The sequence below is a fragment of the Mesocricetus auratus genome, unplaced genomic scaffold (assembly GCF_017639785.1).
Source record: "Mesocricetus auratus isolate SY011 unplaced genomic scaffold, BCM_Maur_2.0 Super-Scaffold_100015, whole genome shotgun sequence".
Classification (NCBI taxonomy): Eukaryota; Metazoa; Chordata; class Mammalia; order Rodentia; family Cricetidae; genus Mesocricetus; species Mesocricetus auratus.
This window is the reverse complement of record NW_024429198.1, coordinates 52474585-52498704: the sequence shown is the minus strand read 5'-3', so window position 1 is coordinate 52498704 and position 24120 is coordinate 52474585. Positions and strand designations below refer to the sequence as shown.

General features: G+C 38.6%; 1 protein-coding gene across 1 annotated transcript in view; it reads right to left on the bottom strand.

The window, feature by feature from the left end:
• The window catches only part of Asxl3 (ASXL transcriptional regulator 3), a 177305-nt gene that overhangs the window by 102302 nt on the left and 50883 nt on the right, over nt 1-24120 (bottom strand). Inside the window, 2 exon segments of the mRNA XM_013125082.3 lie at nt 9304-9412; nt 11031-11139. Coding sequence (XP_012980536.1) covers nt 9304-9412; nt 11031-11139 — 218 coding nt within the window.

Genomic DNA, 24120 nt, shown 5'->3' with positions numbered 1-24120 from the left:
CCAACAGCTAACATCAAACTAAATGGAGAGAAACTCAAAGCAATTCCTCTAAAATCAGGAACAAGACAAGGCTGTCCACTCTCTCCATATCTCTTCAATATTGTACTTGAAGTTCTAGCTACAGCAATAAGACAACAAAAGGAGATAAAGGGGATACAAATAGGAAAAGAAGAAGTCAAACTTTCACTATTTGCAGATGATATGATAGTTTACATAAGTGACCCAAAAAACTCCGCAAGGTTACTCCTAGAGCTGATAAACACCTTCAGCAATGTGGCAGGATACAAGGTAAACTCAAAAAAATCAGTGGCCCTATTATATACAGAAGATGAAGTGACTGAGAAAGAAATCAGAGAAACATCACCTTTTACAATAGCCAAAAACAGCATCAAATATCTGGGGATAATGTTAACCAAGGAAGTGAAGGACCTGTATATCAAGAACTTTGTGTCTTTGAAGAAAGAAATCAAAGAAGATACCAGAAAATGGAAAGATCTCCCATGCTCTTGGATTGGTAGGATCAACATAATAAAAATGGCAATCTTGCCAAAAGCAGTCTACAGATTCAATGCAATCCCTATCAAAATTCCATCACAATTCTTCAAGGACCTGGAAAGAACATTAATCAACTTTATATGGAAAAACAAAAGGCCCAGGATAGCCAAAACATCCCTATACAATAGAGGAACTTCAGGAGGCATCACCATACCTGACTTCAAGCTCTATTATAGAGCTATAGTCCTGAAAACAGCTTGGTATTGGCACAAAAATAGGCAGGTAGACCAATGGAACCGAATCGAAAGCCCTAATTTTAACCCACACACCTATGAACACCTGATTTTTGACAAAGAAGCTAAAACTGTACAGTGGAAAAAAGAAAGCATCTTCAACAAATGGTGCTGGCATAACTGGGTACTGGTATGCAGAAGACTGCAGATAGATCCATGTTTATCGCCTTGTACAAAACTTAAGTCCAAATGGATCAAAGATCTCAACATACATCCAGCCACACTGAAACTTTTAGAAGAGAAAGTGGGAGATACTCTTCAACGAGTTGGTACAGGAGACCACTTCCTAAACATAACACCAGTGGCACAGGCACTGAGATCGACAATTAACAAATGGGACCTTTTGAAACTAAAAAGCTTCTGTAAGGCAAAGGACACAGTCAAAAAGACAAAAAGGCAGGCCACAGAATGGGAAAAGATATTCACTAACCCTACATCTGACAGAGGGCTAATCTCCAAAATTTACAAAGAACTCAAGAAACAAGTCTCCAAAACACCAAAGGATCCACTTGAAAGGTGGGGTACAGAGCTAAATAGAGAATTCTCAGTAGAGGAGGCTAAAATGGCCAAGAGACACTTAAGAAAGTGCTCAACATCCTTAGCCATCAGGGAAATGCAAATCAAAACAACTCTGAGATACCATCTTACTCCTGTCAGAATGGCTAGAATCAAAAACACCGAAGACAATTTATGCTGGAGAGGATGTGGAGAGAGAGGAACACTCCTCCACTGCTGGTGGGAATGCCGACTCATACAGCCTCTTTGGAAATCAGTATGGAGATTCCTCAGGAAAATGGGAATTAATCTACCACTAGACCCAGCAATTCCACTCTTAGGCATTTATCCAAATGAGGCAGGTTCATACAACAAGGGCATCTGCTCCACTATGTTCATAGCAGCATTGTTTGTAATAGCCAGAACCTGGAAGCAACCTAGATGCCCCTCAACTGAAGAGTGGATAGAGAAAATGTGGTACATTTACACAATGGAGTATTACTCGGCAGAAAAAAACAATGGAATCTTGAAATTTGCAGGGAAATGGATAGCACTGGAAGAAACCATCCTGAGTGAGGTAACCCAGTCGCAAAAAGACAAACATGGTATGTACTCACTTATATATGGATTTTAGACATGGATCAGGATAGTGCCAGTCTGCACTTCCACAGATAGAGAGTCTGGGAAACAGGAAAGAACCTAAAAGATATGCATATATGCATAGTACCCAAGAGAAGAGGATGGAGACAAGATCCTCTGAATGGATGGGGAACACGGCGAGGGAAGGGGGGGAGTGGGACCTGGGAAGAATAGAGGGGCTAAAGAGGAAGGGAGTTGGTCATGGGGGAACAGGAAGTTGAGGGGGTGGGGGTAGAATAGGGGGAAGAGGGAATCATAGGATCGAAGACAGATCAGGCACCACAGTGACCTCGAGTGATCTAAAGGTATAACATCAATTGGCAAGCTAAGCAATACTGGAGGGACCACCTCGAATGCCCATTCCTGATAATGAACTTGATGTCTATAACCATCCGGGAGCCTTCATCCTGTGACTGATGGAAGCAGAGGCAAACAAACAACTAATCACTGAACTGAACCCAAGGAACCCAGTGACAGAGAGAGAGGAGTGATGAGCAAATTGGCAAAGAATGGGCTGGCAAAACCAGCAGAGACAGCTGATCTGAACAGGGGAGTGCTCTTGGACCCCAGACCAACAGTGGGGAGGCCAGCATGGGACTGATCTGGACCCCCCAAAAGTGCGTGTCAGCGAGAAGGCCTGGGCAACCTATGGGGCCCTGAGCTCTGGATCAGTGTCTATCCCTGGTATACAAACTGTCTTCATGTGCCTATAGCACAAAGAGAGATGCTCTCTCAGCCTGGACTCTTAGGGGAGTGCCTTGACCCTACCAAGAGTAAAATGACAGACTCTAGATATCCCCTATGTGGAAGGATTTGGCAATACGTTGGGAGGGGGGGGAAGGGGAGTGCGGGAAGAGGGGAGGGAGAGGGAACTGGGATTGACATGTAAAACAAGCTATTTAAAATTAAAATAAAAAATGAAAAAAAATTCTTGAAATGGTGAAACCTTTATACATACTGGGATTAAGATCTAAACAACATTGCATATATGTTCCTGTTTCTCCCTCCCTCCCTCTATCCATGCCTCCCTCCATCCTTCCCTCTGCCCCTCACTTCCTCTATCCCTCCCTCCCTCCTTTCCCCTTCTTCTCTCTCTTTGTTCCTCTTTCCTTCTCCCCTCTCCTGTCCTCTCCTCTCCCTCTTTGTAAAAGGAGACTTTAAAAATACTAATTCCTTGGCCTTAGTGTGGCTTCCTCCCTGAAGTCATTAGGGCTAATAGCAAGCAGAACTTTTTTTTTTGATCTCTGTAGATGAAAAATAAACGTTCTCTGGTTTCCTCATTAAAAGGAAGGGGGCTGCTTGCTGTTTATCTTAAGCCTGAAACATGTATACAGCTACAAAAGAGACTCTTTTCTTATTAATAACACTTTTAAGTAGAGGATGAAGAGGATAAAGACTGTCAACTGATGATATTATTTAATATAAAATATTAGGGGTTCTTCAAGAGAGTAATGTATTATAAACCAACATAACATGTGAAGAAAGCCATGATAAACCTGTGTATTATGCTCAGAAAACAGCTCAGACACAAATACACTCATAAATCTCTGCTTAAAATAGACCATAAAATTCATAATATTTTCTTAGTGTGACATAGATCTATACTTATACAGGTATAACTTGTCATGGCTTGTCAACACAGATGTATCAACAAATTCACCTAAATCACTCTTTGATCTCCAGAGCTTAGCTTATAAAATTTGAGCTGTTTACTTTCTCAAATCTGTGTGTTCAATACTTGTTCAGGTGGGAGACTGCTCAGAAGTCAAAGAGACATGGACATAGCCATAGCCCTTTGTCCCATAAATTTCACTGTCAAAAACATACCACTTTCCCTACACTGTGAATTGTTTCAACAGAATTTTAATAAAAATACCTTGGCAAAGCAGCAGCCATTTTCTAAGACCCTGTTCTTGTTGGTCAGCTAACTCCAATAAAAGGACTAAGGCAGGCCTTCAGTGATACGAACTCTACCATAGGGACTGGCATTTAGATACTATAGACTGTTGCTTGGTATAGTTTTATCCCTAAGATTTATTTTTAAGTATATGCGTATGTATCTGTTCATGATAGGATAGGCAAGAAGAGGGTGTCAGAGCCCCTGGAGAGGGAGTCACAAGTACTGAGAAGTGAACCCTACAAGATCAGTAGTCACTCCTAACTAGTGAACCACCCCTCCAGCTCCAGTTTGCTACCAGTCAATGTAAGACACTTCTTTTTCCTACACATATTTGATTCCCTCTCTGATGGCATAACAATTAATTTATATTAATCGTTGTTAACTTTAAATAACTCAGTGATGCCAGACTGATTCTTTCGTTTGTGCCAAAGGCATCTTACCAATCACTGGTTATAACTCACCTAGACACTTCCCAGCCTCTATACCACAGAAGCAATAAGAGGGGCTACAAATAGAAGAGCAGACAGTTAGCCCATCTCTCTTCCTCCTCCTCCTCTGCCTTTCTCTCCCTCTTCTCCCGAGGTCCACATGCACACGTGTAGAAACCTTTCTCTGCAGGACAATCAGAACATGTGAGGGCTCACACTGGAGGGGCGAATTAGCTCTACCACTAGGTAATAACTGTTTCCTGCTGCTCTAGGCAACGTAACAGAATAGTTAGAACCTGCCTTTAGGTGTCAGATACACACTTGGGTTTGTACAATGTGAGAGGTCCCTAAGACTGTTCTTTGTGATCAAATCAAGCAACAGCACCTATAAATACCATTTGTACCAAAGGAACGCTGTGCATATGAAAGTACATGTGAGTACATGCAGTGTGGGCTGCCTGCAAAGGCTGGGCACCGTCAGCTCTCAATAGATTTTCACTCTCTAGGTTTTCCATGCTACACATGGCACTTTGTGGATAGGAAATATGCTTGTTCTGCAAGAAGCAATTATGGTTTGCAATAAGATACAAAGGTGGGTGAGCCAAGGAGTACTCAAGGAAATAAGCTATTTACTATTCTTTCAGTGATTTCCCCAAAGCAATTTCCCTAATGCAACTTCAAAGGAGAGGCCAGGAAATCTAATTTGGGTCACATTAGCTGGATATGTGTGGGTCTGAGTTATTTTGTGAGGTACCTAATCACATGTCAAATTAGGGGAGTCTGCTTATTCCTGCTTTGACTTAATTACTGGCTGAGGTCTCCCCGCCATCTTGTATCCCTGCCCAATCACTAAAATCCTTGTCTACCCCAGAATACAGGGTCAGTCATTAGCAGAACTTCTCAACATTTTCTCTGAACCATTACTTTGCTTCTTGATGGACAAACCATGGCTCTTTCCCACATATACCAGGACCCCAAGACACTGCCATGTGGCAGACTTTTGTGTTTTGCACACATCTTGTAACAATGGGCCTGGAAATAGGGGAAATGACCTATGTGACCCTCACTGTTCCTTTGGGCCGTTTTTCCTTCCCTGTTCCTTAGATGCCTCCAGCATCCTATTTTGTATCATCAGAGCATATGTGTCTTGTGTGACTCACTCGGGGTGCATGTAAAGGTTCATTTACTCTCAGATGTCTTCAAGTCCCAACCTGATGAACCCTAAGTTTACTGGAATTAACTATGAGGACACAGATGACTCAAAGGAAGTTAGTTAGTTAGTAAACCCACCATACCCTGCCATTCACCTCTTCTAGAGTGGCTGCTAGACTTTCAGGGAGAGAAGAGACACCATCAGCCTCCCCTCTCTGGTCCTACTAGGCTTAATTGGATGGGCAGTCAAATCTACCTGGGCGCTTACTCAGCGGTCCAGAATGTACTGAGAAATCACAGTAGGACTGTCTTTCTAGTACACTTTGCATTGATAAAGCTCGGGAGTGTGGGCTTAATGCTTTTGGACACATGGGCAGACCTAATTATTCTTCTCCTTGCGTATCTGAGAGTGCTTCCCCTATCCAAACTTTGGCTACTGAACTGATATCCTTACTGTAGAAAAAGCTAAAGCAGAAAGGACCAACTTCTTTGGGCCCTATCCATGTCTATATACCTAACCCACCTCCCGTTCTACACAAACAGCCTGACTTTTCTACTGACTGCTTTCCATCATGTCTGTGCCCTTAGCTAAAAGCAGCCTGTTCATCTGCATAGAGTTTCCATCCTCATCAGCATTCTCTCATCTTATTAGGCACATGGCACTGCAATATGCCTCCCACTAGATCCATTTCTCCTCCACTGGAATTTTCCTACCAGTAAACAATGATTCTAATAGTCTTTTCGGTAAACAAAAAAAGTATCTATTGCATCCCACTTCCTTTTCCTCTACTTCAAAAATCCTTGAATCCTTGAAACCATCTGCACTCCATCTTGACTTCCTTCCCACTCCCATGAACCCGTCACATACAAGCCATGATCAAAGTCTCCAAAGCTGTTTCTGACCTCACTATGTGCACCAACAAAGCATGCATTCAGTGAAAATAGATGTTTCCCTCGATCCTCCATGGTTCCCACCTCTCTCTTCCCTTCTACCTCCCCATTTCCACCCAGCTTGGGACAAGGCATCAAGAATCATGTGTAGGTAAGGATGACAACGCACCTGTTCCTGTTTGGGTCAAAAGCTAAGCAGCTTTGGACTGGTTTGTGCTTATATGGGTGGAACTGTGGTTGTTTTTGAATCTCTGCCTTCCAAGAAACACACTGTTCCTGCTTCCCACACAGAAAGCATGGTCTGTATCCCTTTATCTGCAACCTTGTTCATCTTTCTCCAGATTTGCTGCAGTCTCTTGAGATTCATGTGCCCTTGAGGTTATGGCCCTCCTTCCTTGTGCTTTATCTTTAGTGACCTCAACAAACTCCATCTCTACAAATGATTCCAGCCAATGGAAAATACCCATGTGTCCATTTTCTGCCCGATCTTTGCCCTGCATTTTGGTGACCATTTCACACATCTACCTGAATGATAAAACACAATCTCATGCTTCAAGCCTTAACCTGAGCTCCTGCTCTATAAACCTCCCGCCCAAACAATTATCATTTGGAAACTAAGCTTTCTAGCTGGGACAGGATTGCGAATCACCTCAGAGACGTGTCTGTGGCTATATCTGTGATGAAGTCTCTTGATGAGGTAAGAAAAACCCATCCAAACCCATGAGTTGCACTATTCTATTGTTAGTCTCGGGCTGAAGTTAAAGAAGCAAGAAAGTCAACCCCAAACCTTCATCCTTCCCTGTATCCTTCCCTCACAGCAGATGCAATATGACAGCTGCTGCTGGCTCTTGCTGTACACTCAAACTGTGAACAAAATTAAACCACAAGCTTTTAACAAACAACAATAAATGTAACTGATACAGAAGGCATTAAGAATAATGTGATTCTTTGATTACTCACACCCAAAGTCTAGATTAACCCTCAACACCTTCGTCTTATTTCTACACTTGTCAGCAACCCCTGTTGTATCATCCCTCAAATATACCCAGAAACCAATTGCTGTCATCCCATCCATTCTTTCCGTTTCAGTGCCGTCATTCCCCTCCCGGCCCCACATACACACCCATCATGACAAAAGCTCTCTAACTGGCCTCCCTACTTTTGCCCTAACCTTAGTAATCTTAGTAGAATTCAACTGAGGCCATTGTCTTTCTAACTTAAAACCATGCAATGATTCAGTATCTCGTATAAAACGGTATCTAGACATCTGAAGATACTACATAATGTGGCAGTAAGGCTTTGCAATCTACTAAAGTCCCCTTGTGTGCCCATTGCTTGCTATTTCTGGAACATTCCTGGTACTCTGCTGCCTCTCAGCCTTTGGAATTGCTGTCCCTCTACCCAGAACTCTCAAGCCTTAACCCCATGAAGGAGTTTATTCATTCCCCAGTAGAAACTTGCTTATTCACTTCCTAGTATCAGTTATCACCTTTGCATAAGAACAACTTTCATATATTTGTTTTATAATTGTCTGTCAAAGCACTGAATTTTCACTAACAGTTTGCTTTTTTATTTTAGAATATTTTATTTTTTATTAAATGTATTTTTAAATTTCATTTCACATTCCAACCAAAGTTCTCCTTTCCACCCTTCCCCCACCCGTCTTCCCCCTCTCCCAGCCCATCCTGCATCTACTCCTCCCAACGGGTAAGAGCTCCCATGAGGACTTGACATAACAGGAAAATGGATGGAACTAGAAAAAAACATACAGAGTGAGGTGACCCAGACTCAGAAAGACAAACACAGTATGTATTTACTCATACGTGGATATTAGATGTAAAGTAAAGAATAACCAGACTACAATTTACAGCTCCAAAGAAGCTAGGTAACAAGGAGAACCCTAAGAGGGACACATGGATCACCCTGGGAAGGGGAATTAGATGAGAAGCTTGCTTTTCTGTTTACTGATGATGAGAACAGTACTTGGCTCACAGAAGAGCAGAGTATATACTGAAAGAGAATGTACTGTGTACTCAGACATGAGGTTGGCACAGCATGAAGATGGGCTGAGGTAGACACTCTTGTATGAAGACAGGAAGAGGCCATACTAAGCCGTTCATCGAGAAAGTTCATCTAGAATGCCAGAGTTATGTCTCTCTGCCTGGCCAGAGGACAGTGCTGGCAGCTGGAGGAGGAGGACTCAGAAGAGAGAGAAGTAGGGACATCAAGTCAAATGCAGGACATTAAAAACATATAAAACAGTATAGCCTTTCCAGTGAGATAAATTTTTGTTTCACAAACTTGTCTGCAGTTGCACCTGACTGCTGGGGCCTCTAAGGGCAAAAGTAGTGAAAGGTGTTCACTATGCTGGGAGCGAAATGAATGACTCAGGGTTATTACAGAAATACAATATTTCTGCAAGGTTTGCTCTTATAAACATAATTTACAAATTCCTATAAGTCCACGGAGGAGACTTTAATTCTCTAGCTTTCTCCCCAGGAATAATCTGTGGCCAGTTGTGGGACCAGTGAGTTGGCTGGGAACCAACACAGTAGCTTCTATAAAAGGAAAATCTAGCTTATGCTTTATTGGTCCTGCAAGGAACACTGACACTAGCCCTAACTTACAAGAAACAAGGCAATAACAAAAACTAGAACCATCAGTCATAAGACACTGTCAATCTTAGATCCATCTTAGATCCATCCATAGATATAAAAGCAGAAACACCAACCAGGAATCCTCTCTCACTATATGGAAAGGATATAAAGACTCTGGTAACATCCAAGAAAGTTATTCAGGGGTGTACTGTTTAACAAAAAAGGAAAGGATGTTGGAGTTTACTTTGGTGCTAAGCTTTTTAAATAAAAATGATGGATAATAAATCTTAAGTGATAAAAATGTAGCAGAAAAACCGTATCTGTAATGGCGGAGAAAGCAAGTAGTGAGTGACTTAATTCTTAAATGATACTGCTTTCAAGAGAGCAAGGGTGTGTACTTGGGAGCCACTCACCCCTGTTCTCCTCTCCGTTGGCACTGGCCTCTGCCATCTCAGCGCCATCCAGGTCTGGGTCACAGACTAGATCCAATGTTCCATCCACTGAGCATGATGACTCCTCCTTCTGTATTATTTTGAAAACAAAAATAGTAACAAAGGTGTATAGAGATTTATTAACAAATGAATAATATTTTTTTAGAATCCTGAAGTATTATCAGAGTTATATGTGATCCAGAATTGAAATATTGGTTGTTTTTTTAATTCAAAAATTACTCCTTGGAATTAAGAAGGAAAAAAGAATTGATGCATCGATGAAAGACCATCACCATTGTTAATGTCTCTGGACAGTCTTCTAATATCGATACACAGGAATGCAGGGGTGTCCCAGTGGTTAAGAGCACTGTATCTTCTTCCAGAGGTCCTGAGTTCAATTCCCAGCAACCACATGAACTCATGACCATCTATAACTGTAATTCTATGGGATACAACACCCTCTTTTGGTGTGCATATATACAGACAAAACACCATATATAAAAAATACATAAATAAGTATTCAGTAAACATAGACACAAATACTTTCTTTTGACATATATAGATTGCATTTTTTTCAATCTTATGAAGGATGACAACTCAGAATTTTGACCAATAAATGATACACCTGGAAGTTATCAAAAACAAATGAAAAAATAATTTTAATGAGCTTGTGTCATTTTCTACAACACACAATGTAACAAAAATGGAAGGAATGTCTTTGCCAGGTATAACTCGGCATTTAAAACAAAATTCTCAAGGGAAATTCATGAACTTTAAGAACAAACCATCACTTATTAAAGCAGTAACTTATTTTTAACTTATAGAATCTACTAAAGCATACTGACTTCAATTATTCTGTGGATTATAATTATTTTAGTAGATCATATTCTTTCATTGCTTCAGCAAAAGCTGCTGTCCTGAAGAATTGTCTATTTTAGATGCCGCTTCCCATTCTCAAAATCAATGAGGGGTCCACCAAATAATTATGATTCTTTCATCCAAAACTTCTTCTAATATTAAATATGTATTTCATATTTAGATTTTTCCTCTTTTCCTTTTTCTTTTTTGAGACAGGGTTTCTCTGTTTAGCCCTGGCTGTCCCAGAACTCACTAGCTCACTCTGTAGACCAGACTGGGCTCAAACTCACAGAGCAATGTACCAACACTGCGGAATGAATTGTTATTTTCTATAGGTATGATTTGCTTATATATCTACATAACATGTGTACACTGTTGCTTTAAAAGACCAACTAATTGAGCTTACCATTTAACACCACACTGAGTATCTCATTTAAATCAGTGCAATTTCAAGCAGAAGGGGATTTTCTCCTTTTTATAGAAGGCTCCTAAGTGCAAAGTGTACCTAACTGACTACAGTAGAGTTAAGAAGTAGATGGTAACCCTGTTCACCTAAAACTCTGGGCTGATGCTGTGTGACATGCTTCCCTAGAAATGTCAAAGAATCAAGAAGTTCCAAGGAAGCGACAGCTATTCTTCATTACCCCATGTTATGAAGCAAAACCCTGGGGTTTTACTTAAAGAAATCTAGCAGCACTGTGTATTCATCATACAAAATCATTTGCATGGGAACTGAACCTTCATGTGCACAGAGGTCATTCACAAAAATCTAACAGTTTACCTTTCCATATTTAAAAATATGTGTGAACCACAGTAAGAACACACACAGTATGCAAAACCAGACAACTTACTTTGAGTGCATAGAGGCCTGACTTTCCAGGGATTTTGAAGAATGTTCCATCCCCTATTCGAGTGTTAGTGTGAAGCATGGCATTCAGACAGGCTAAGGGAGAGGTTCCACTAGAAAAAAGAAAAATGTGCAAAAAAATGAGCCCCGCTGAGACACAAGGGATTAAGCAAAACCATTCTCTGAGTCTGAGAAAAAAACCTAAAAGCAAAACCCAGCTCCTTACAAGCCTTTTACAATCCACTGCCACCCATGAAAACATCTACGTTACAACAAAGACCAGTCCCATTTCCCCAAAGTTAATCAGATTCTTCTGTTTTACAGGCTTCAGGCAAGAAGTCTCCCAAACTCAGATTATGCTTTTTATTCACAAAGCAACCAGCACTGTACTTTAAAGAAAGCAAAGCTCAAACTTTTATGTGGCATTATTTTGTCAAATAACACTAGGAAGACTCAGTTTTAAAATTTTACAGACAACTTGGTGGTTGCACTTGCATGATCAAAAAAGGAAAAAGAAAAAAGTTCAAGGCCTGCTCCATCTCATAGGTTAAAACAACAGAAGAATAATAAGAAATCAGGAGAGAACTGATTTGAAATTGTAAGTATTTAGGCTGCTGCTAGTGTGGAATTACTCATATGGCAAATTAAATTTTACATCTAACTTCATACTCTGCTGTAACTTTCACAGTGTCAACTTTTCCTTGGATATGTGAAATAAGGAAATGTGTGTTGGAGCAGTCTACCCAGATAACAATTACATCTGTATTAAAGCTGTAATGAAATAAATTGTTAAAGCAATATTTAAAAGAAAACAAACTACACTAGTGATTGAAAAATATCATAGCACATAAGCACAAATGTGTGCATTATATGCAAACCCTTACAAAGATGTTAATAAAATGTACACTGTGTGTATATTGCAGTTTTGCTTGCAAGTTAATGCCTTTGCAAGCTAGAATTTAAAAGAATAAATACTGCTTTGACTTAACTACGTGTCCATGTGCATTTTATTCCTACTATTCCAAAAGATCAGTATTTGGTCAAATCAGCGTGGATCACAAGCCCCTTAGAGTTATAAGATTTAACCCCAAATATTTTGAAACAAAGGAGCCTTTAAGATATTAAACTTTCAAATTTTGAATTTTAGGTCAAACAACAAGTTTATGCTTCTAAATTTTTCTAAAAGCCAAGATTATCAAATCTCTTGTTTACTATGAAATTTTTCTGGTAAAAAGAAAAAGACAAAATTGCTGAAGTGCAGGAATACACCATTGCAAATAAGCATAGCTATACATCCTGGTCCTGAAGGGTTTGGAGCATTATAATAATGTGACTATTCTTTATTATTTTAGAAGTAGTTTTTCTGTGCCAACATATAAATATAATTCCATTGGGTTTGACAGGAAACAAGAGTCCTAATATAAATTTGGTCAGAACAATGTAGCTGTAACATTGCAACTCACGTGGGAACAGTGCTATGGTCTTATGTAACATCTCTCCTCATGAAGATCCTACAGGCTCACTGGCCTCATTTCATTATTTTCCCTCATGAAAAATGTTTGCTCATATGTAAGTGGGCACAGCCGTAGCTATAAAGAAAAATAGATTCATCTCCCCAGAACTATCTCTCTACAAATGAATTCCAGATAAATAATGCAACACATGTTATACTGAACACTGCAAAAATATGTAATTTTTATACTCTATTCTCTAGACAAAAGCACAGAAAATCCGAAGCTGAAAATGATTGTGCCAGATTTCGGGAGTTTTAAATTAGTAAAACTGTCAGAAATGCAGACTTTCTGCAGGGACCTGACAAGATGCTAACACGACAAGTCACATAGAATCCAACCCATAAAAATTACACATTGTGGATCTTTAAAACCATAACTTAATAAAACTGTCCACCTAACACGAAGCCCCACAATAATCTTCCTGCCCTTCATACTACATTCCTAAGGTACATAACTCTAAGTGTGTAGATTTAGATAATTTAAGAGGAATACAGATTTAAAGGCAACAAAGAATACAGAACCAATTTAACACAACTATAGTTTATATTTTCTAAGGTACACATGATACTAGATAGCTGTTGCAGCTTAATGCTATGGTTAATATCAGCATATATGCTGAGGACTTCATCTCATACAAATGATAAGCTCTAATGAACACAAGTACATTATTAAGTTATACTGTTTACCAACTAATTAAGCTCAAGATTTACCATGGGGGAAAATTATAAAATATATAATTCACAATTATAAGAAAATACAGCTCTAAACGTTTTAACAACTATTCTAATTTCTCCAAATATTTCCAAAAAGAAGAATAAAAATTTTGTTTTGATTTAAAATGACATTATATTCATGTTTTTGAAAAAATATTCTTGTACCTCAAATCAGTCTTATTAGCCACTCTGATTCAAGACATTAATTTTATTTTTATAGGAAAAAAACATTAGTTTGATCTGTCCCATTTAAAAACAATAAAATCTTCATCTAAAGATACCAATACTTTTAAAGGAACCAATCAATCCAATGTAATATACACATTAGGGAAATACACCTTAGAAATAGGCTGACCCCAATCTGTACTTATGATCATTAAACCTCAATTCCATAGTCCAAATGATGGAACCTCCTTTTCTTGAAAAACAAGTGTGTGATCTCACTTAAACTGCTTTTTTAAAAGGAATAAATGAAACTCTTATTTGTGCAATTTTGTTATTTTATATTCATAAAACATAGAACACATGCACACAACTGTGGCCATGTAGGGAGGTGAAACAAACCTTCCACGTCTGTGTCCTCAGACATTTCTGTGAAGATAATACAAAGATTAATCCTGTCCATCAGAATTGATAGGGTGAGCTCTGAAAGGGAACATGCATTGTGGATAGAATCATAAAGCATCAGTGTTTTCACAAAACATCTCAGGAATTTTAGAAGCTACTTACTTTCTAACAGGATGGGTTGGAGGAACGGTGACATCCATTTGTAAAAGAGGAAAAAAGGACAAAGAAGGAAAAATAGTTAGTTTTCTCATATGAAGAACAATTTACTTGACCATGCCAACAAATAAGACAATGTTCAAGAATGGGTTTAAAACCTTGGATTCGGCTGCCTATGGGGGTGGGGAAGGAAAAAAAAACACATTAGGCTATAGGGTGACTGTGACTCCCTCTCTAGCACTAGATGTTTCCATTTTGCTGGCAATGCACATGTGTTTCCATATGGAAAATACAAGATGAGATAGATACGCAGGGCCTATAACTGTGCCATTTCCTATACACCTGCCGGGACTGACCCGTGCTATGTGGTCTTTTTTCCCCCTGGACTGTAGGGTTGTGGAACCCTTCTGGTTTGTTTCATTTACCACAATCCCTGAAGCAGAACAGGGGTGGAATTTGGAGGCAGGGAGCAAGCATAATTTAAACTGTCTAGACATCAAAGAACCCCCAGAGACACTTCGCAGAGCCCTGGTGCTATGTGAAATACAGGAAAACCATTTCTTTCTAACATCAAATTGCTGATGGAACACATAAAATTTACTAACAATGAATGCTGAGTGCAAAGAATGGACAGCTTGTCTGTTTAAGTAATGTTAAAAACCAGGAAACACGCTGGGCAATGTGGCTGAAAGAATATTCATGATCTGACAAAGACTATCTCAATCACAGGTGTCCATTCCTTCATATTTAAAACTAGTGTTTTGGGAGAATATTTAAGACCCACAGACCTTAAACTATCTTAATTTTGTTAATGTGGTTTTTGGTAAAATATCAGAGCCTGTTTCTCGTAAATGTTTTTAAAATCTCATTTTCAAATATATGAAAAATTAATGCTATGTGACATGAGTCTAAAAACCCAACACATTCAATAAGCAATTATGAGGAAGCCTTATTAGAGAGAAAGCATGCTAAGTGCTATTAATATAAATAATTACATGCTCACTCTCCCTTCAGAAAGGAATTAATAATAGCTTCTTGAAAATATTTCCATTTGAGAAAATATATTCATTTTATAAAGAACATTTTTAAGAATAAATTCTGTGAGATCTGTTGACAGAAGTAAGAGTTTGAATGAAGAGAGGCTCTGCTAACTTGGTGAAAACTGAACTGTTCATGCTCAGAAAATGTACATTTAACTCTGTTACATTTTACAAATTACGTTTTGAGATATTAAAGAATGAATAATGCATCCTTGGTTACTTGGCTATTTGTACTTTCACTAGGCATAGGCCTGCCAATGGAGAAGAATTAGTCACATCACCAATGAATCAGGTGCCTTCTAGGCACACTGAGTAACAGCGTATGTTGCCTGATAAATCAGTAACTTAGATGACTGAAAACACCCTGGAAAACCAAGAACACACTAACTTGTTGCTATGAAATATTACTGCCAGTAGGAACTGAAATACTTTAAACTAGATACCTGTGAATACGTTATGTGAATAATCCATGCATGTAAAATATCTAGGAAATGACAGATAAGTAAACCCAGCACAGACTGCGCATCTCACAGGACTGCAATAACTCTGACATTTTATTTTTGAAAACATCATCTTCATGATTTGTAGAAGAAAGTCTCTGGAGAGTTCAAAAAAGTCTGAGAGATGGGGAATAGCAAGATTGGTTTTCAGAAATATAAAATAAATAGGAACTAAACTGACTCAAACAGGAGATGGCTCAAAGGAAGATATTTTGTAAATTTATATGTGAACGTATCTACATCATACTTTTGCAGTGCTAGATATAAAGCCCAGGGATCTGTATATTAGGCAAGTATTCCACCACTGAGCTACATCCCCAGCCCTTCCATGACTTTCAGGGTTTAGTATATCTCTAAGGGAAAGTTACAAGTGTAGCCTGAAGGCTCCTTTATCAAGTGGAACCACCAAAGCAAGGGGTAATTTTCAAATGGGATGATTAATTGTATTTCAACTTCATGCATAAATTTCAAGAGAACATTTCAGAATTAAAAACTTAACTCTGACTGCCCTGGCTTATACAGAAAGATAGCTTCTAAGAATATTTGGTATCCTTAGATAATTGAGGCTAGAAATTTCTCTGCTTTATAAAGACTACCAAGTCACTGCCTGATGGACTGCAGAAATCCATAGAGACACTTACTATATTTATATTTCATCTTGGAAAGCAAAAACGTATTATTTTGACTTAGTATCTACGTGGATGGCAAGCAGTCTTCTAAATCCATTCTAAGTATAGCAAAGTATATAATCTATATTATGTAAATTTTCAAAGACTTTTAAACAGAAGGTAAAGTTGCCCCTTTCAATTACAGACACCCAGTAAGCTACATGCCACATGTGCCAATTGACACAGGCAACTATCCCATACAACTATGCATGTTATGCACTGGCATGGTACCTGGACTAGTAAGGAAGTAGTAGAACATAAGTAAGACGCCGGACTTCTGAGATAGTCAGTCTCAGTATATCCGAGGCTGGACTTTTCACTAAACATATCACATTTAATTGGCCTATCTTGACCTAAGTCCTTCAAATATGAAATGTGGAAAGTAGAAGTTACTATGTCATTGAGGACTACTCTGAGATTGAGTTAAAGCACAGAGAGAATTGAGTACTATGTCTGGCACACTTCAGGGGTTCAAGGACTATCTAAGCTATTAATACATGTTATACCATGTCCAAATAATATCAACTGGGAAGAAATTGTCATTTCAGAGTTCATGTGAAAACTTGGCTAGTTACAATTTTATTTAACTTCTAATTTTATTTTTATCTCATAGTAAAAATTAAGTAAACACAGGCGCAGGGGACACTTGGAGAAGAGCCTGTTTTATGTAATATAGAAAATAAGTAAGGAGAAAGACAGCAGTGGATATCTATAATTATGACAGTCTTTTCTACAGAGTATCTATAGTATGTCTAGGCTTTTGTAACCTCCATATTCCTTACAGTCACCATAGAGAGTCAGCATAATTCTCAGGTCTATAGCTGTGACTGAGGCCAAAGACTAAGAAAGACATCCAATAACAACCAAGTACTAGACCAAATTCTAACGTCATTCCCAAGCCCATGCTCTCTGCACCATCTGTCACTCAATCCACAGAATTACTCCTTCCCCTGAATACTAGATAAAGGTAGCTGAGTCCATCTTCACCTAACATTGAATATGCTAACCGCTTCCTGAGGGTTGATTTCAGATGTTATAAAGACCTGAGCTGTAGAGGAGATAATGGTTGCTTGTCTTCAGGTAATGTTAGTAAAAAAAAAAATTAAAAAAGAAAGAGCTTCCAGAAATCAGATTAGACCCATAATTGAGATGCCTCCGTTGAACTAGATCATTAAAGAAAAAATTCTATTCATTGAACAAACATTTACGCAAACCCTATATAATTCAAGCTAATCCTCAAATAAATTTGCACTCTGACAGTGCTTTGCCCATAATAGAAATGTATGCTGAGCTGAGATGAGTTTTCTGAGTACATATGAAAGGACAGGGGATTCAAGAGAAAGGCAGCCTTGAGGCATGTTTCAAACCAGAGAGAAATCATTTGGAATTTAAATACTGTCTTTAGTATATTCCAAGGGGATGACTGCCATCAATTCAAATGCAGCAACAGCTAACCCCTGAACATTTTGTATCATTCCCCACCCATGACAGGCTAAAGGACATACTTCCAAGAACTGGTCTTCTAAAAATAAAATATTAAATCTTACGTACCAGTGAAAAGACATTAAATCCAGCATGGTAGATTAGGGACATACTAAACTGTAAGCACATACTGCGCTCCACCCATAGCTGACCATCCTCTCACAACATGTGAGAAACAGCAACAGTCCCACATTCACCTATGGGATGTTACCAAAATGATGATGCTTCAAAACTACCACAAAATGTATTTAGAGAACACAATGTATTATGGTTCCTCTTCCACATTCACCAAATACATCAACAATACATATCAAAATTACAGAAAATACATTTTAACTTTGTTTCCTATCCATATGCTAAGTGAACACCTCAAAACACAGCTATGAGAGGTGTGTCCTATTGTGCTATTCCAAAAGTTTCACCAAACAATCCCATCTATATTTACATGATTGGGGTCACTAGGAATAGTACTTAGGCATATTCACTCCCAGAGTCCTTCAATTTGTTGCACAAATCTATTTTTAAACATTTTGTTTTAGTTTTTGCGAATGAATGTTTTTGCTGGAAAGTGTGTATATGCACTACATGTGTGCCTGGTGCCTATGGAGACCAGAGGGGATGTCATATCCATTAGAACTAGAACTTAGGATAGTTGCAAACCTCCATGTGGGTGCTGGGAACCAAATCTGGTCCCCTGCAAAGGCAGTGAGTGCTCTTAACTACTGAGCAATCTGTCCATTCCTTAAACATCTATTTTGCCACGTAAATTTGATATAATGAAATGGTTTCTCCCCTATGCAGATTTTAAAAATCAAAATATATTGTCAAGAACTTGAGGCAGAACTGAATAATATACTTATGCAAAATTGAGAATGGTATGTTTTCAAATTTCATTAGCAGGAGACACACTGGACAAGGAAAACACCTTTCTCCTGTTCACTGTGGGCTCCTCCTCACCACCCCTGAGTACCTTAGATAATTCTGTTTCTTTTACCTGTACAAAGGATTCACGTTCTTCATTTTCAAACACTCTGTCCCTTACTCACAAGAGGAACATTCCACAGTCTTCAAATGTCCTCCCTGATTTCCGTACCTACTGTTTCAATTTGTCCTACATACTTGGCCAACCAATTTCGCTTCCTTAAAGCAAATGTATAGCGTCTCTTCCAGCTATAGCAGTCAGGGACTGTTTTTGTTAACTAACGACTTTCCCTTTTCTATCAGAGGAAATGGAGTCTCATATAGTCAGTCTACATGGCACCCATCTCAGCTTCAAGTGCTCCACCTCTCAGACTGTGCTCAGGAGGTTGCCATGCTTCTGGGGCTCCCAATGCTCTGTTCTGGCACATGGTAAGCCATCTTGCTGGAATTACTATTCTCACCAACACAATTTTTGCATCCAAAATGTAAATTCTAAAGGAGATTTTAACTACTACTCACATGGTGACAACTTTGTGCTTCAAGGAGATCTCTCTTCCTCTGGGACAGTCTCAACACTTTGTTTCTTTCTCGTTGTTTCCTTAAAAGCTGTTCATGCAGCTTACCTTGCTACCCTGACCATTTCCAACTAGTCTGAAAACTCCTCATGGATAAAAATGAATGTCAATTTATCTTTATACTGTCTGACCAGGCACCTCAATGTACTCTGAAGGTGTTTATTACCCTTTTTTAAATAGCTACTATCAAGCCAGCCAACATTCTACACACCCAGCAGTCTAGGGTGGAAATATTATACTCACACACACAGTAGCTCTTTCTTTTAGACTCTCTCCTCCTTAATAATGTGATTCCAGTATATCAGTCAATGAAACAGTTATGGTTTCCCCTCCAGGAATGATAGCTAGATGAAACCATCTCTGTGGTCATAGAGGTTATGAGTATTTCATACTTTTTGGAACATTCATATAGAAATACAGAGGCAACGTACATAAATTTTAGTTGGAATAATAGCAATGAAAACAGAAACAAATAACTTGTATATACCTAGCCTCCACAAGGACAGAGCCTGTTGAGAATAAAGCAAGGCAGAGTAAAGTGAACCAATCATGGAAAGAGAAGAGGGAAGAAAGTGAAGTCCCTGCATCAAGCATTGAAGATGAACCACGGGATGCCTAAGTTAAACAGCAAAAAAGCCCTGCTGACTATTACTTGACTGACAGAAATCCCAAGACAAAACTATGTAATTTAGCCAAGATATGATTTCCTCATCTTTCACGTGGTGAGTTTAATACAGGCATAGCGTTTTAAAGGTTATCTTATTACATTTATTTATCGATTCAGCATGTATGTGTGTGAGTGAGGGGGGGGGAGGAAAAGATAGAGTGGGGAGGGAGGGAGGGAGGGAGGGAGGGAGAGAGGGAGAGAGGGAGGGAGGGAGGGAGGGAGGGAGGGAAGAAGGGAGGGAGGGAGGGAGGCAGGGAGGGAGGGAGGGAGGGAAGGAGGGAGGGAGGCAGGGAGGCAGGGAGGATGTGTGCCTTTAAACGTGTGGAACTTAAGGCTAACTGGTAATAGTGGGTTTTTTCCTTCTACCATGTGAGTCCTGGGAACTGAGCTCAGGAAATCAGGATTGAATGCAAGTGCCTTTAACCACTGTGCAACCTCACTAGCTCAACATAGGTATGTTTTACGTTTCCCCTAACACATTCAAAGTTAAGGTTTTAAGTCAATCTGTAATCGTTACACTACTAGCTTTTCAAAGTATATTCCAATTGGGCACCTGTCTGCATGTCTGCATGTCTTATGTTGACACTCTTTGTTAGTGAAAAACTCTAATGGCTTCACCTGTCCATCATGATCGTCCCCACCCACTACAAGCACTGCAACTTAACCTGGGCTCACAGTGTTGGTGTCTGGCTAGTCTGTTCCTGCTGTCACTCTGACTTCAATAACCGTTCTCTGTGCTCCCCACACAGGCCCTGCCAGCCTTGACTACTCAGAAAACATTTGGGGAAACCTGGCAATTCCCAGAACTGGGCAAGCCTATCCAGACATGGGGACTGCAATCATTCTTCTGAGAATATAAGCTAATATAACCCAATTAGGAAAAGCATTTGGCAATATCAATATCTAGTGAAAAGAACCCGCATGTTCTGTAGATCAACAATTCTATGATTTGGTTTAAGCTCTAGAAAAAAGTCATAATTTTATTGAGAGATACTAGCTACAGGAAAATTATAAATTATCTAAATATTTACTAGGATATAGCTGTGTATAGAGATAAATGTTTATGTAGGTAATCACAGTAAAACATGGAATCTAAAGCATAATAATATTTAGCTAACATTTGATATTGGTTGTTTCTGAGGAAAAGAAGAAGGAGTTTAAAGAGAAGTCAACTTTTTCTATTGGAGTTTCTTTAAAATAAATCAGAGACAGTAGGACAGCATTCCACAGGTTAACTACAATAGGATATAAGAATTCTACTTGTTTTCAGTTTTTTAAAAATAGAAAATAGACTGACTGTTATTACTAGTTATTCACAGATTTGACTACAGTTATGTCACATTTTCTCTCTAGATTTTATTTTTAGTGATTATTTTATACAAGTAAGTAAGTATTTATTATCATGGGAAGTATAAAGGCACTTTACTATAAACAGTTAAAAGTCCTCCCAACCTTTCCCAAGCCCCACCCCCACCTCCTCAAAATTCCACATGCTGCATCAAGAGTAGTGTTGGCCTTGTCTTTTGATTGAAATTCATACAATCAATACTACAGACTGGGCAAATCTTTTAGCTATTACATAATGATAGGCTTTTCTTTTTACTGTGAGTGGGAGGTTTTCCAGTAGAAAATGTTTCATTTCTGGCTTTTAATAAGTGACAGAATCTTAGATGGTTTTAAAAAATCTACTCACATAGACATACTGTGTAACAATTTAAGTGTTTATTATAGAACACTTCTAAACAGTGAAGTAATATAGAACATTTAGTTTGCATGTCATCTTAATGGCCCATACAGTGAAATCATAGAGACTTGCATATGCTGATTATTGTATAGCTATCTTTCAGAAACAAAGTTCCAAAGTTGAGCTGTTAATTCAAGGGGTTATTTAAAAATGTTGAAAGGTACCTTCTAACAAAAGTACCTAGTCAATGATGGATAGTATTAATCTTTATATCTATGTTAACAAAATAAAGAGTGGGAGTAAAGGGGTAGTTCCAAATAAAGGGAAAAACATAAAGGAGAAACAAATTGGCAGGATGGAATGTCCTATGAAGCTGCTTTATTAGTTGCCATTTCTAAAGCAGTGCCTTTGAGAGAGAGAAACTGAGAGATCAGAGTTCACAGAAAATTATTGATCATGTAATAGTGCATGAGGTATGGTATAATCTCTTATTTTATTACTCATATCATTTTTTGAGATTATAACATAATTATATCATTTCACCCTTCCCTTTGCTTCCTCCAAATGTTCCCATATACCCCTCCTTGCTCTCTCTCAAATTCATGGTCTCTTGTTTCATAATTGTTATTATAAACATATATATATATACATATATATACATACACCAAAATAAATAAATACAAACTGTTCAGTCTGTATGTTACTTGTATGTATGTTTTCAAGGCTGACCACTTGGTACTGGATAACCAGTTGGTGTGCTCTTCTCTAGGGAAGACTATTTCTCCTACTTTAAGAATTCCATTGTCATTTGTAGTTTTTTACTTAGGGTTGAGGCTTCCTTGGCTTTCCCTCCAGCCACAACAACATGTCTATTGGTGCCCCTGTTTACCTCCTGTTTAGACAGACATGTAGGCATGTTGCTGTTACTTTATGGGGATAGCTTCTACATTTCTAAGAGATACGACCTCACAGTTCGTTCCTCTGTCTCTTAAATGTTTTTATGCCCTCTTCTGCAAGATTCCCTTAGACTGAGGTGCAGGAGTTATTTTGTGATGTAACTGTGGGCACTGAGCTCTGCCACTCTGTATATTGATTAGTTGAAGAAAATCAGACCTAGAACAGGAAATCTATCCAGATACTCAGGACTAATGAAGACACAGTATAACCTTTTCCTTTTGTTTTTCAAGACAGGGCCTGTCTGTACAGATCTTGCTGTCCTAGAGCTTGCTTGACAGACCAGGGTAGTCTTGAATTCAGAGATTCACCTGCCTCTAACTTCCATGTGCTGGGATTAAAGGCTTGTGCCACGGTGCCTACTTGACATGATATACTCTTTTACAAATCACAGCAAACAGCCTACTGTTCCTGCAGGAGACGACAGTGTGTCTGCGAGGATTTTTAACAACATCTATCAGCATGAGGAGAGATTTCAATTTCCAGGTAAACCTAGAATAATATAGATCAATGGGGAACCCATGCTATTGGCATGCAGGAAAGATGGCAAGAACTTTACCAGCATGGTCATGGTAGAGAAGTGTTAGGGCAGAGATGTGAACAATGACTCAAGAAACTTGTTATGAACAGAGAGAGCATTTAGAGAGGGCATGGTACAGTGCTTGTATAGCAAGGGTGAGGCTCTGGGTTCTATCTCCTACAAAACGTAAGTGAAAAGGGATGTCAGATAAATGTTGAGAGTGGGATTTATGACTGTTTCAGGGACTGCAGTTACACGGCACTACAATTAATTAAGGTAGACAATGCAGAAGGGAAAGGGTTGGAAGAATAGGAAATTTTCTTCTGGACTTTGAAGGTATACAAACTTTATACATACACATCAGAGTTGATATTGGGATTGGAGATGCATGCTGGGGGCCATTTACATACAGAAGACATTTCGGGTGGAGACCCCTGGGAAATGTCAGACAGAAGGGAAAAGAACAGAACTACTAACTTTAATTCTATTCCCAACATCAAAAACATCTTAAAATATTCCTGACATCAAAGAGAGGGGGAAAATGTTATAAAGATTTCATCATAATATTATTAGATATACCCTAATATAAGCACATGATCATTTTAGAAGCCGGAATAACTCTCAATTTGCCAGTACAAATAAACTATGAGTAGGAAGTAACCTAGAAGATCTTGCCAGCAAGATCTTAATATAATTTTCCTCTTGAAAATAACATAAGAACATAACTAATATTTGCCAATGGATGAAAGAGAAAAATCACTCCAGATCACAACTCCTCAAAGTATTTTTAACACTGCATTTTATAAACTTTTTTCTAGCCTGTTTTGCTTTATCCTGTTTTAAATTTACCTAAGTAACATACAAGAATATTTCATATTTCAAAAAAGTTAGAGGAAAAAAGAAGGGACATGTCTAGACAGAGATCACAATAGGAAATAAAGAATAAAGAAGGAAACAAAAATATTGCATGTTATAACACACTCTTATACTACTACAAAAGCACAAAAAATAAAATGTTAAAATGTTGATTGGTTGAACATGCTATTTTCTTGCTTCAGTCAGTGGTGTTCAACCCTTCTGTACTTTAGAATTTGGGGGGAATTTTTAAAATGCCAATGTCAGTGCTCCATACG